The sequence below is a fragment of the Xyrauchen texanus genome, chromosome 1 (assembly GCF_025860055.1).
Source record: "Xyrauchen texanus isolate HMW12.3.18 chromosome 1, RBS_HiC_50CHRs, whole genome shotgun sequence".
Taxonomy (NCBI): domain Eukaryota; kingdom Metazoa; phylum Chordata; class Actinopteri; order Cypriniformes; family Catostomidae; genus Xyrauchen; species Xyrauchen texanus.
In genome coordinates, this window is record NC_068276.1 from 1,050,364 (window position 1) to 1,064,823 (window position 14,460).

At 39.5% G+C, this 14,460-nt stretch overlaps 2 protein-coding genes across 2 annotated transcripts in view; one reads left to right on the forward strand and one right to left on the reverse strand.

The window, feature by feature from the left end:
• The window catches only part of LOC127648178 (histone H3), a 1,095,985-nt gene that overhangs the window by 878,593 nt on the left and 202,932 nt on the right, over positions 1–14,460 (reverse strand). The window lies entirely within an intron of this gene.
• The window catches only part of LOC127648099 (uncharacterized), a 259,510-nt gene that overhangs the window by 116,635 nt on the left and 128,415 nt on the right, over positions 1–14,460 (forward strand). The window contains exon 2 of the mRNA XM_052132711.1: positions 1,416–1,447. Coding sequence (XP_051988671.1) covers positions 1,416–1,447 — 32 coding nt within the window. The remainder of the gene's footprint in view (positions 1–1,415; positions 1,448–14,460) is intronic.

Consider the following 14,460-nt stretch of genomic DNA (forward strand, 5'->3'; position numbering starts at 1 on the left):
AAAGAAAGAGGCAAACTCACTACACTTGCTGTCTGAGAGCATTTCACTGGGAATCTGGCTTGGGGGGTTTGTCAGTCTCTCTACAGTCATAAAAAGAGTGCGTGTGTTGTTTAAGTTGCTGTTTATAATATTCAAGAAGAAAGTCTGTCTAGCTTTGCCTAGTTCCATATTAAAAGCATGGATGCTGTCTTTGTAGATGTTATAATGGACTACAATTTTGTCTTCCGCCACATGCGCTCTGCTTTTCTGCATTCTCTTTTCATATTTTGCACTGCTGTTGTGTTTCTCCAAGGTGCTTTTTGTCTGCCACACTTCAACCTGACTTTCACAGGAGCAATATCATCAATTACACTTTTAACTTTTGAGTTAAAAGAATCAAGGAGAAAATCAACAGAGTCAGCAGATATACTTGGTGTTAAAGATATAGCCTTCATAAATAGTACACTAGTGTTCTCATTTAAGCATCTCTTCTTGACAGACACAGATCTAGCTTCAATGGCAGGAGAGATCAATATATCAAAGAAAATACAGAAATTATCAGACAGTGCTACATCCTTAATAACAATCGATGAAATGTTTAGACCCTTACTGATAAGTAAATCTAGAGTGTGTCCATGATTGTGTGTGGGTCCATGTACATGCTGAGTCAGATCAAAAGTTTTTAAAACAGTTTTGATTTCTTTTGTCATATTGTTTTCTGCATTATCTATGTGAATGTTAAAGTCTCCAGCAATGGCAAAACAGTCAAACTCTGAGGTAATTGTTGATAACAGTTCTGTAAAGTCCTCAGCAAAGACTGGAGAGTATTTTGGAGGCCTGTAAATAATGATAAGTAAAATGCGTGGAGCACCTTTTAACACACTACCCAGATATTCGAAAGACGGGTAATTCCCAAATGATATTTGCTTACATTGATAGACACCTTTAAAAAGAGCAGCTAAACCCCCACCTCTCCTACCTTCTCTGCAGACACAAGTTAGGAGGGGATGTTTCATTAAGGACTGTTGCACTACAGCTGTCTTCTAGCCAAGTTTCATTTAGAAACATAAAATCCAGGTTGTATGTGCTTATTAAGTCGTTGACTAGAACTGATTTATTTTTAAGTGAGCGGATGTTTAAAAGTGCTAACTTAACAGTTTTTGTCCCCACAGGAATCTTAGTTTGGTGTGTAATAGGCACCACATTAGATGGGTTTGCTGTACGGCTTTTGAAGGCCTTAGACTTTCTATCTTGTAATCGAACAGCAAAAGAGAAAGATACAGGCACACTGGGTTCCCGCTTGTTTTGTAAACATTTGAGAACGTTACTGTTATCATAGCGGAGACCTGACACATATCACTGAAAGCTGGTATCAGTTGTTTATGGTTCACCTCGAGCAGATGGAGGAGGGTATGAGCCCTGGCGTTGTGGCAGAGGCCGAGGAGCTGTCACAGGAGGAGCGGGAGGGGTTGAGGGGCCTGCCGTTTTTTGCTTGATATCTGGGGGCTTGCAGCAAAAGAGTGGGATAGTTTGGTTTCAGCATACACCAGTTCTTCAATTTTCTCTGAGATGCACAGATGTGGAGATGCTGGAGAGAGGGATAACGTGTCTGGTGAGAGGGGCTGTTGCTCTGGTGTTATCGGAGGCTGTAATATGCTGTCCTGATTTCCCTGGGTGTTTTCCAGAAAGTCGTCCTTGGGTGCTGAATCTTGGAGCAGTTCTAATATGTCACAGTCTGTCTGTGGTGAACTTTGTAGGCAGGGCTCAGCTGAGATTGTGTCCGTGAGCAGAAATTGTTGTGGCTGAGTGGTGTTTTCATTGTCCTTGTGTGATTTGTCAACCACATGTCCATTTAGGTGCTGAAGTGAAGTCCTGTGGTCATTCATACTGTGTCCAGGTGTGTGTGTGCCATTCAGATTGAGTGGATTGGCACACACTGCAGAAGGATGATTGAGGGAGAAGTAGATTTTGTCCTTTAGCACTCTTGAACCAGGTTTGTTTGGGTGGTGGCCATCCTGTCGAAACAGTTGCCTCTGACTCCAGAAAAGATTAAAGTTGTCAATGAAGTTGTCAACTCCTTTTATATTGCAGGTTTTTGCAGCCATGAATTAAGCCCAAGCAACCGTGAAAACCTGTTTGTTCCTCTTGCTGGAAGTGGTCCACTGATGAATGTTTGAACTTTCAGTCTTTTAAGTGTTTCAAAAAGTTCCTTGAAATCCTTCTTAAGGAGTTCTGACTGCTCTTTATGAATATCATTCTTCCCCACGTGAATGATGAGTCGATTTTCAATCTTATGTTTCATCAGAATGTTCTGAAGTTCCCTGTTTACATCCGAAGTTGTTGCTTGTGGAAGGCAGCATGTAGTTGTATCCCTGCTGCTAATGTTTCTGATTATGGAGTCACCCACTATCAGAGACCTGGGCCCGGTTGCGATCTGAGCTGAATGCCGCTGTCTGCTCGACCTTAAGCACCAGTTAGCATCAGTGTTAGCTACTTGCTGATTCAGTCTGTGTTCGATCACATTCATCACGTTTGGTGATTCCTCATTCATTAATACTTCATATCTGTTCTCAAGATGTATAGGCGGTGGTAGGAAACCAGTGTTTGCAATCCTTGTCAGAGCCATATCTGGGGTAGAGGATGCTACTGCGGCAATATGTGATGCTCGTGAAAATCTGATGTCTCGAGTGCCTTTTGGTCTCTCTCCCTGTTTGTGCCATCGATTTGTAAATCGATCGGCTTGTTTCTCTACACACAGTACAATCGAGTAGCACTAGATTCATGGGACTCACCGGCTGTATGCTGAGGGCGTCCATGACGAAGCTCTGTTGTGTGTTCCGTCTGGTTTGGTGGTCCTGTAAGTAACTTTATTTCAAGAACTGCAATCCTTTGTAAAAGTCTGTGGCAGTTAGTGCAGCAAGTAGATTCCTGAAGAGGCATTTTCTCTTATCCTTTTGAATGTAGGCAGTTGTGTTTTCCCTTCCCTGGAATGAAAACTTTCAGTGGGAGGCTTGTCGGATAAAAAAAGCGACTGCGACTTTCGTGAAGACGTGAGGGGACAGAGACAGGCCGAAGGGGAGGACTTTGTACTGATTAGACCATGTATCAAAAGCGGGGATGGTTGCGCAAATGAAAGAATTGTGGTTTACAAAGGGTTTCAAGATATTTGCTGAACATTTTTGCAAAAGATTTGTCATTTGTAACACACATAACGTGGCAAGAGGGATAAAAACACCTATAGTATCTCAACCATGGGTTAAAGCACTCCCAATTGTGTTGATGTACACCAGAATGAGAAAAAGAATCAAAACAAATTTAAGTCCACTTGAAATACTTTTTGGTAGACCCCCATTCATGGGGATGGAGGGGGGTAGACATAGGCTGCCATCAACAGATCTGTGTGAGAATGACATGTTGAATTATCGCAAAGAAATGTCTTCTCTGTTGTCCAATGTTTGTGTTCAGGTGAAAGCTGCTCAGGGGAAGGTTGCTGAAACCTTCCTGCATAAGATCAGGCCTGGTGATTTCATTGTGATTTGTGACCTGAGGAGAAAGAGCTGGAAGACGAAAAGGTGGCTGGGACCATTCCAAGTGCTACTGACGACACACACGGCAGTGAAGGTCGCAGAGAGAGCTGCGTGGGTTCATGCCAACCATTGCAGGAAAGTTCCGCCCACATCGCAGGAGAATCAGCAACAGGAAGCGTTTGCTCCGAGTGAATGTCAATAAACGCCGAGATCAATTTGAACACCGAGTACCACTATCAGTGGAAGAGCAAGGCCAACCACAGAGAATAACACGGCCTTGTGTGCAGAGTGAACCCCATCGTGTGGTCACAAGCAGTAATCATCGTGAAAAGGTACGAACTGAAAAGAATTCAAGAACAATGCGAGACGGTTGAAAGTATGGTATATAACCTTGAAAAACAGGTGTATTTCTTCAAAAACAAAATATGTATTTCTTCAAAAACAAACTGTGTTTCTGTTAATCAATAGTATTCTGATGAGAGTCCTTGGTGTTTTTCTTTTGTGCTGGCATGTATCTTTTCAAAGATACTTTTAATCAGTTATTATATGAATGGTGTCTTGTTCTAATAAGTTGAATGTATGATATCTCTGCAGCTGGTGTTTTCTTTCAAATAATAATGTGTATGAGCAAACAAGGCTGCCTCATTGTGGGAATGCGCTGAAAATGCAGGACAAAGATAAAAAGTATTTGATGGAGACATGGCTGTTTACGCAGATGTTTCTAGGAGTTGATGTACTCTGTCCTGAACTGTAACATGAGGTCAAGTTATGAGAGGCTACCAAAGATATATGTTTCTTTTTCTTTTTAATAGATAGACGAGGGATCTCCCACCAATATTTAATTAACAAAGGATGTAGAACATATTGGTGGGAAAGAAACAAGGCAGTGACCTCGTTAGTCAGAGATGGTGGGTAACAAGATAACAAAAAGGTATATAACTGAGAACTTAGGATAATGAGTCAGAACGGACAGCTGACCGGTCTCAAGTTTGTTGGTGTTCAATAAACTACAACTTTGGCATCTGGAACTCAAGACTCCGAGAGTTTTCTTACAACTTAGAGAGATTCATTGTGATTTTCCACGACATATTGCTGGTGACCACAGAAGGGACGGCAGTGAGGTCAAAGGGGTCGAAAGGTCACCGACAGGATGGCTTGCACGAGTTACACAAGATCAGGGTAAGCGTTTTGCTTAAGGTGATCTTGTGTGATCTGTGATAGCAAGTCCCAGTAAGTGACTTCCCTGAGACTTTTGCCGGTCCGGACATAGAATAATTTGAACAATTGGCTAAAATAGAGGCGAGTTCCAGATTTCAAAAATTGGGGGTGGGATTGTTTAAGAACGTTTATTTAAAGAAGGTAGAAAAAGCCTGGGGGTGAGTCGAGAAGCGACGGCGCGTGAAAATTCCCGGTTAGGTGCATTTATTCAAGGTTTTGCCAGAAGAGTGGCTGAAAATCCTGTACAGGTGAAAATCCTAACACGGGTGGAGAAGTGAAAATTTGTGCAAAATTCCTCCAGGTGTTAGATTAAGTTATTTATTGCAGTGTTTGACGGAACCTGGACTGTGCAGAACATGGGAAATTGTTGAACTATGTGCATGTTTGATATAATGAGCAATGTGCATGACTAACTATGCTGTTGGTGCATGTATGCTTACGGTACTAATTGCGCTGTTTTTGTGGTTATTCAAATGCATGATTGCAGTGTGATGATGTATTGTGTGCAAAGGCAGAATAATACAGAGAATCTGGTGCAATGAGGAGATGCTAAATGAGAGCAAAAGTGGAAAATGAATTGAAACAGTGAATTGAATAAAACAATTCTTGAAAAAGTATAAAGATGCAAAACAGCACCTGCTTCTCTGATATCTCCCTGCCTTGCTCTCACTCACTGGTCAGCTGAACGGACAGCTCTGTGAGTGAGGGAAAGGGGAGATTCAGAATAGAAAAAATAGAATAATTGGGAAAAAGATAAAGAAAAGTCAAAATATTTTCCATTGCTGTGAACAAGACTAGAGAGAAATGCAGAGACAAGCGAGTTTTGTTAAGTTTGGAGAAGAAAATTGGAAAGAGCGCTGATAGTCAAAGGGAATCAGCGATCATTTTTGGAAAAAAAATCAGAGTATATAGGTTATACAGGGCAGAGGAGGAAGTTAACTAAAAAGGAAAAAAAAAAAAGAACTGGTGAAGGGTCTGATTAAAGTAGTAAACTTAGCGGAGACCTTACAACAATGGCCGTTTGTTGAATGGAAAGAAATTGCAGCAGGTAACATTTTTCTCTCATACAGTACGCTAGAGACTGAGTGCTGTGAAGAGCTGTAAGGGAGGGGCTGAGCAGAGACTGAGTGCTGTGAAGAGCTGTAGGGGAGGGGCTGAGCAGAGACTGAGTGCTGTGAAGAGCTGTAGGGGAGGGGCTGAGCAGAGACTGAGTGCTGTGAAGAGCAGTAAGGGAGGGTCTGAGCAGAGACTGAGTGCTGTGAAGAGCTGTAAGGGAGGGTCTGAGCAGAGACTGAGTGCTGTGAAGAGCTGTAAGGGAGGGTCTGAGCAGAGACTGAGTGCTGTGAAGAGCTGTAGGGGAGGGGTTGAGCAGAGACTGAGTGCTGTGAAGAGCTGTAAGGGAGGGGCTTCTAGAGCCAGAAAAGGGAGCTGTAAAGAGAGGGCTGTGAGCATGCACAGTAACAGAGAGACTTTTTTTCTTGTCTCAGTTTCCTCCTGAAACAAAAATCCTAATGTGTTGGCAAGCTGAGAGGAGAAAAGAAATAGAATTAAAAAGATTAATAATAGAAACACAGGGAATTAGTGATCATTTCTGGAGTTATGAACAAATTAAATACAGTCCAACATTTTAAGGTGATTTTTAATAGAGAGAGGAGAATTAGCACCAATGTAGAAATTGTCTTGAACAGAGACCCAAAATGGGTGTGACAGCTGTGGGTGGAAGTACATGAGTTTTAATATAAAAAGAAGTAACAGATATAGCGATCAACCACTGTAAATAATGAGTGTTTTTATGGAAATAAAGGAGAGGGATAATAAGAGGAGAGCAAAAGAAGGGGCAGAAGTAATATGTTTGTTTTAGTATAATGTTTTTTGAGAGCTCTGAGTTTATAAAGGCCTTGTGTTTGTAAAAAGTGTGAAAGGTTCTGTGTTTGTGAGAGTATCTGTGTTTGTGTTTTAATGTATGGGAAGTATGACTGAAGTGTGATTGAAGTGTTATATGAGCCCTATAAGGTTCAAGGTTCAAGGTAACTTTATTTGTCCCCGAGGGGCAATTTAGATTACAGTCAGCAGTAACAAATATATTAATCAAACAACAACAATAAACACAACCACAGAAGAACATAATTTATATTTGAATTTACCGGGTATTGTTAACAATGGTGATAACAGTCGAAATAAATGACCTTTTTAATCTGTTTGTTCTGCATCGCGGCAGGCTATATCTGCGCCCGGATGGCAGCAGCATAAATTCATCCCACAAGAGATGACTGGGGTCAGCCAGGATGGCTCTCGCCTTCATCAAAGATCTGACCTTATACAGGTCATGTAGGTCATGTAAGGGTGTGCCAACAATTCTGCTGCATACCTTCACGATACCTTGCATGTGATTTTTCTGTTTAATAGAAAGTGACCCGTGCCAACAGATAAAAGAGAAAGTAAGAACTGATTCAATAAAACAGGAATAAAACATTTCCATAAAAACAGTGTCGACATTAAAACTATGAAGCTTACGAAGAAAGTGCAAGCGCTGATGTGCTTTTTTACACACAGCATCAACCTGGGACTCAAAGCACAGTTTACTGTCGATTACAGTCCCAAGATATTTGTACTGCTGCACTAGTTCAACTGGCTGATTGTCCATCACAACAGGGGAAATGACAGTGGGATTTCTTCTAAAATCAATGCACATCTCTTTTGTTTTTGCCACATTAATATTTAAAAAGGAGGATTTGCACCAATCAGTAAAATCATCCACTACAGGACCGTGTTCGGGGTCATCACTACTGAGGAGGGACACAGTGACAGAATCATCCGCAAATTTAATAATGTGGCGCCGTTCATGATGGGTTTGGCATTCATTTGTATATAAAACAAATAAAAGAGGGGAGAGGACACAGCCCTGGGGGGACCCAGTAGAAGAAAAAAGTGCATCTGATAAAACACTGTTCACTCTCACCCTTTGGGACCTCACTGTTACAAAATCCATTAGCCAGCAGATCAGTCCAGTATCAATGTTATAAGTGTTCTTCAACCTGTCTGCTAAAACATGGGGCTGAATGCAGTTAAAAGTGGAGGAAAAGTCAATAAATAGTAGACGGACAAGGGACATGGCCCCCTCAAGATGTTTAAAAACCATGTTTAAAAGTGTCCCTATTGCATCGTCCACACCTCTGCCCGACCTGTAGGCGAACTGGAAAGGGTCTAACTTATCCTGTACAGTGTCCAAAAGTGCATCCTTCACTAGCCTTTCAAAAGCTTTCATGACAAGAGATGTAAGTGCCACTGGTCTGAAATCATTGAGGGTCTTAGGAGTTTGAATCTTAGGCACAGGAACAATTATTGAGTCCTTCCAAAGACAAGGGACCCTATGCACGTGTAGAGACAACTGGAAAATGAAGCAGAAGATGTCTGCCAGCTGAACAGCACAGTTCTTCAAAACACGACCCCCGATCCCATCGGGACCTGGACTTTTCCTTTCTTTTACACCACGAATGAGTTTCGAGACCATGAATTTATCAATGGGAACAATATTATTCACAGGATTTAAATCAACATTTTTAAAAACAGCCACCTCCTCACTAAAATCATTGATATTAAAACGATTATAAAAAACATTCAGTTCATTAGAAAAGTCCAGATCGGTTTTTCCATTCTGAGTAATGGAAAGCTTTTTGGACTGCAATCCCATTATGGTTTTCACGCCGTCCCAAGCAGGACGTGAATTTCCAGTACGCAGCAAGTTTTCTACTTTGTCTTTATATACGCGCTTGGCAAGCTTGAGTTCCCTCCTCAACTGTTTAGATAATACCCTGTGCTGTATCATATCTCCCTGATTAAAACTAATGTTCCTCTGATTAATTATGCTTTTTACTGATTTAGAGACCCAGGGTTTATTATTTGGATAAATGAGAATGGATTTTTGGGAGATGATCATTTCCTCACAAAAGGATATATAGGCAGACACAGTTTCTGTCAGTTCATCTAAATCCGGACAAGCATTTTTAAACACATCCCAATCAGTGACAGTAAAACAGTCCTGAAGACAATGAACGGAGTTTTCTGTCCATACCGGAACAAATCTTCGTTCCGCTTTGTGCCTCTTCAGGACCGATTTGTACGTCGGAACTAAATAAACAACATTATGGTCAGATGTTCCAAGAGGGGCTCTAGAAAGAGATTTATAAGCCCCCTTAACCATCCCAAAACAAAGATCCAGGCGTGGCCCTATCAACGTTAGCGTTCGGGTGAATATAAACAAGAGTCACAAATAATTGGGGGAATTCCCTTGGAAGATAAAAGGGACGTAAAGATACAGATAGGAGTTCAATGTCCAGCGCACACAGTGACTCTCTGATGACTACTGTACTGCACCAGTTATTGTTTACATACAGACACAATCCCCCGCCAAGTGACTTACCGGTCACTGCAGGATCTCTGTCCAAGCGATAGGGAACTCCGAAGCCATCGATCTCCAGATCGGATTGTAATTCATGTTCCTTAAGCCATGTCTCTGTGAAGGCGAGAAGACAGGCACTGCTATACTCCGCCAGGAAATTAACGTTTGCCTGAAGCTCGTCAACTTTATTCCGGAGTGACTGGACATTAGCGAGGATGACTGTGGGAAGGGGAATCCGCCTATGTCCCTGTCTCCTGAGCCTCTGGCATACACCGCCGCGTCTCCCTCTTTTCCTTGCTGTTGGCCTCGTCCGATGCGCCCTGTTCCTCTTCACTGCTGCATAAGGGTCCGGCAACCGGAGAATCTCTGCGGGGATAACTGCGGAAGAGTCCACGGTGCCTACACTGGTGCTGTGCAAAAACAGAAGGAATTCCCGACTATACTGGAGAGGTTCTCCAAACACAAGAAGTCCGCATAAAAAATGACATAACAGCGTCAACAGAAAAAGAAGGCCGGTCAAATTCAGGTGAATCATGTTGCTTCCGTTCATATGCAGATCAATCCAATAACGGTTAGTAAAAAACGATAACGTAGACAAACAGGACAAGTTAAACTCTCACACACTGCTGCTGCGTGTCGCCATTACCAGCGCCATTCAGACATGAATATAAATATCATCCAGATAGAGAGGTTGATCATTTTGCAGTATAAACAAACAAATAGCTATAAAACAAAAATGTGCATGAAATCAAAAAGTTAACCCTTAGCGGACTGGACAATGTTTATTCTTGGGCTGTTCTTTTCATGCCATGAATGAAGCCTGATGTAAGATTAACTAAACTGAGAGGGAGCAGCTGTTGAATGGACATGTGTCAGATCATAACTCCTTTTATATCAAAGTGACGAGTAAGAATATATAGATTATAAAAAAGTGATCACTTTAAAGCGATTGAATTGCAATTGGGAAATCACATTATCTGGACAAACAATAAAGCTTTGGATTTTAAACAAAGGTTGTATTTAAGATACGTGTTGTTATATTCAAGCAAATGGCAAAAGAGGGCCAATGATATGATAAAATAACTACTAAGAAAAGTATATTTTGTATCTTATGCAGTTAAATCTTAAATGACAACTTCACATTCATTCTGTCTGGTCCAGTTTTTGAGAGAATACTATTTTAACATTATTAAGTTAAACACTAGAAAGTTGTTTTTGATTTTTCTATGATTTTAAAAATGTCTGGAGAACAATTTAAATGTGAGTGCAGCGTTATCGGTGTAAACTTGATCAACCAACAAAACATAGGCAGAGATTTGTTATTTTTGTTAGGGACTGTCTGATGAGGGCATTGAGGATGACTTTGAGGGGAAACAGGCCTCTCTTGATGTCTTCAGACAAACAGAAAGGGGCCCCGACTTTAGAAAAAGATAGATAGCAAATAGATAGATATTTTATTTTTATTTTATTTATTTTTTGTCTGATATACACAGAATAGGCCTTGGTTGATCATGGGTACACTGAGAAGCTGCGTTTGAGACTAAAATTAAAGGTCTTTGGGGCAGGTGAAGCCCATGGATAAAGGATAAGATTAAATTGAACATCATAACTTCCTCATATATGAATATTAATAACTTCATATTCATGTGTCTATTCTGTGTTTCTTTTGTCATCATTGTGTGTATGTTGTTTCACTAACTCATTCTGGAACTAGTTTCTCACCATTGCAGATGGCTGAGAAAGATGATTTTATAGAAGTTACTAATGCTGCAGGAGGAAATTAGGACACAAAGAAGACTGAAAATGATGTGATTGATCTGATGATCTTCCTGCTCTCATTACTGCTGGTAATCATTATTGATTTGCCATTTATAATGTGGATTAAAATTTCTCTGGAAAAGTTGATTTCAGTCTTATACGATCACTTTATGACTTTCCAGAATGCCATCAATGGGGTTCAATGCCCATGTCTAAATTGTTCTGAGGGTCTAAATTTAAATCCAGCAGCTAACCACTGATTTATTGATTTGAAGAGTAAATATTTCAAACTTTTGGCAAAGTTATAGAGTTACCTATTGGATTGGTTACTCCCCCAAATTTTCCAGAGAGTACCCTCATAATAAAGAAAAAAAAAAAAAAAAAGGGAGGTTAGTGTGTGCTACAAAGTATTGATTGAGTGTCTATTTCTATTACTGCTATTTCCATTTGCCATAGTTAATACATGAAAGTATCATTTTAGAGGTATAATAATGATAACTCTTAAAAGATGATGAAACATTTGGATAAAAAAAAAAATGTAAGAGTCATGAGAAATTAAAAGTACGTAGTGTATTTTATTGAGCAATTATTTCAAAACACAAGAGATATGTTTTTATTCTGTTTAAACTTTTACTTTTCTGTTAGTTTAAAAACTTGATTTATATTATTTTATTAGATAGAATGGAAGTTCCTTCACTTGAGAAAGTGTAAGAAATGGAGAAAGTAGTAATAATAAATTATTACTTAACAATAAAAAAGGGATTATAATATATTAAGAATAAGATAGGTGTTGTAAATGTAAAGCTCTGCATGAACAGAAGGCTAAACATAAGTTGTATTGATTATATAGAGAATGTCGAAAAAGACATTGTGTTCTGTTTTATTAAAGATTAGAAGGTTATTTGTATGTAAAATGAAAGAAGAAGAAATAGCTGTAAAACAAATAGTGTGAAGGAGTGGAATCCCCCCCCCCCCCTTCTCACTCTCAGTCTAAAATTGATAAGTGTCTGCTTGAAACAGAAACACAAGAGCAGATTTTAAAGAAGTATCCATAAGTTGTTTTATTTAATTTTATTTTGATTTTATTTTTATATGTAAAATGATGCGCTTTGACAATAATGTTAGATAGAGTGATATGAAGGAGTTCAAACAGCTCTCCTCATCAATGATTAAAGATTTTATATATTAAGAGGGCAATCTAAAGTTAATGGTTTATACTGAAGACAACAGATTAAGTTGAAAATTCATTTAAAATAATAAATGTAGGTTCAAAAACTATCTAGAGACTATTATTGAATTAAGGTGATGTTTCTAAATTAAGCTTCCTAGAAGCGTGACAGTGCTTTGTTCTGATGTTAGACTCCACCATGATACATAGTTTTTTGTAACATTTGCTGAAGTAGCAGAAATAAAACCTGAATGGAAATTAATGATCTATAAATGAGTTCAATTTTAGCATATTTTACTTTTACTTTGGACAATTTTAATAGATTGATTAATTTTTAATAATGCTTTTTTGAATTTAGCCATGTTTTGAATTGTCTCCATATTTAAGCATTTGTAGATGTTCCACTGGCTGTGTCGGTTCTCTGGTGATACTCCCTGAAAAAGAAAATATCTGTTTACTGATACCAAATTATTAAGGATTGAGGACTGAGCAGTATCAAGACCAGTGGCAAGAGGTGACGACCCAATGACGGGTAAGACTTGAGAATGGCATAAAAGATTAAGCAACCTAAGGCAGGGGCGTCACCGCCCTGGAGACCTGACCAAGAAGGTTTGAAAGGGGTTTAAGGAAGTGGATGAATGCTCTTAGATCAGAAGCATCAAAAGGGAGGTCTAGAGGAGACCTGCCCAAAAATTGAAAGTTCCACTGAACCCGACTGCATTTTTATAACCGCTTTACTTAAATAACTTATCACAGTGTTAAATACTAAGCATTCTGTCACTGTGTTGTCAGGGGATCATACCCTGTGTAGAGGATTATTTATAGATTGGTTTTGTGGGTAAAGTTTTGAGAACCGTTGCAGACAAAGGAGTGCTTGACTATTTATAGAAGTATTAAACAAACATGGGAATGTTTGTATGATAATGAATTTAGACTGGAAGATGATTTATTACTTTTACTTATGCTTTAATTGAACTCATGTACATTTTAAAAAAGTAATGAAGAATGGAAAAGATACATGGTGGTGACTAAAGATTAAGATTGCTTGTCTTGTTTGTTTGTAACAATATAATTGGAATTAATTAAGAAATAGGGTGCAGGGTTGGCTACAATTGGTATAATAATTGAAACCACAATTCTTGAGAGGGGAATAATATTATATTGTGCGTTACCATTGATTAAATAATTATGTAAAAAACCAGATGAAGTACTGATCAATGTAAATGCTCCAATGCAACAGAAAGACCAAACTGGGAGGAAATTGATTCCTCCAATGATATGTTATATATTTGATCATTCTTTTATTGATTTAATACTCTGAATTACTCTGATGTAGTCTGAAACTATGAAAAACAGCTTAGCTTGCAGGAAAATTAATTAATATATTAATCAAATGAATGCAGAAAGTAATGATCGTTAGTTAATATACAACATGTAACCATATGAGGTGATTACAGTGTTCTTTATGCATATAAAATGAAATAGTCATGCTGTTGCCATCATTGAAGCAAGTTAGGACAGGATGACCCACTAAAGGAGAGAAGGTGGAAAACAATTGCGGCCTACAATACCAATGAATAAGAAAGATATATTAATATGGATGTTATTACTGACATACTTGGGACAAGTGTTGCCTCCAATACAAGGCCTATAGGAGAAACGTCCCAAAAAGGACCAGGATTCCCAGATGAACAATTCTAAGAAAGAATACTGCAGAGTGAGTTCCCTACAATCAGCCTTGGGGATCTTGGATGGCCTTTCCAATGAAGCTGACCTAAAACAAAATACTCCAGAAAGTGAATTCAGAAAGTACAGAGCACTTGATGGACTGTATTGAAGTAACTATGAATATGGACTTCCCAACTATGAATACGAGGCAAGATTCAGATGAAGAAGAGCAGCAAGCACAAAAACTAAGAACCCGAGGAAGAAGAAGATCAGCAGGAACCAGCTACAGAATCTGAGGAAAGAGAAGAGAACGTAGAAGAAGGACAAGCGAAAGTAGGGGAAGAGCACGCTGCGGCAGAAAGAGGGATTGAAGTAAGTGCCGCAGTAGAGCAGGAAAGCATAGAAAGTGAGACGGAAGTACATGTCACAGAGGAACAGGACCAAGAAGGTGAAGGAGAAAGACAAGAAGAAAGTGATCATCCTGCTGAAACAGATACAGAAGCAACTGAAGGAAATGCAACAGGCCAACAAGCGCAGTCGTTCGATGAAGTGTTGTGGGACATGGAGGAAAGATGGAAGCTCAAGGAGGTATTAGTGTGGATGATGCTGTTACTAACATATTTGGGACAGGTATTGCCTCCCATACAGGGCCTACCGAAGAGGAGATCCAGGAAGGCCCAGACTCCCCAGACGAGGGACCATCACGACGACCATGGTATAATGAATTTCCTACAACTGACATC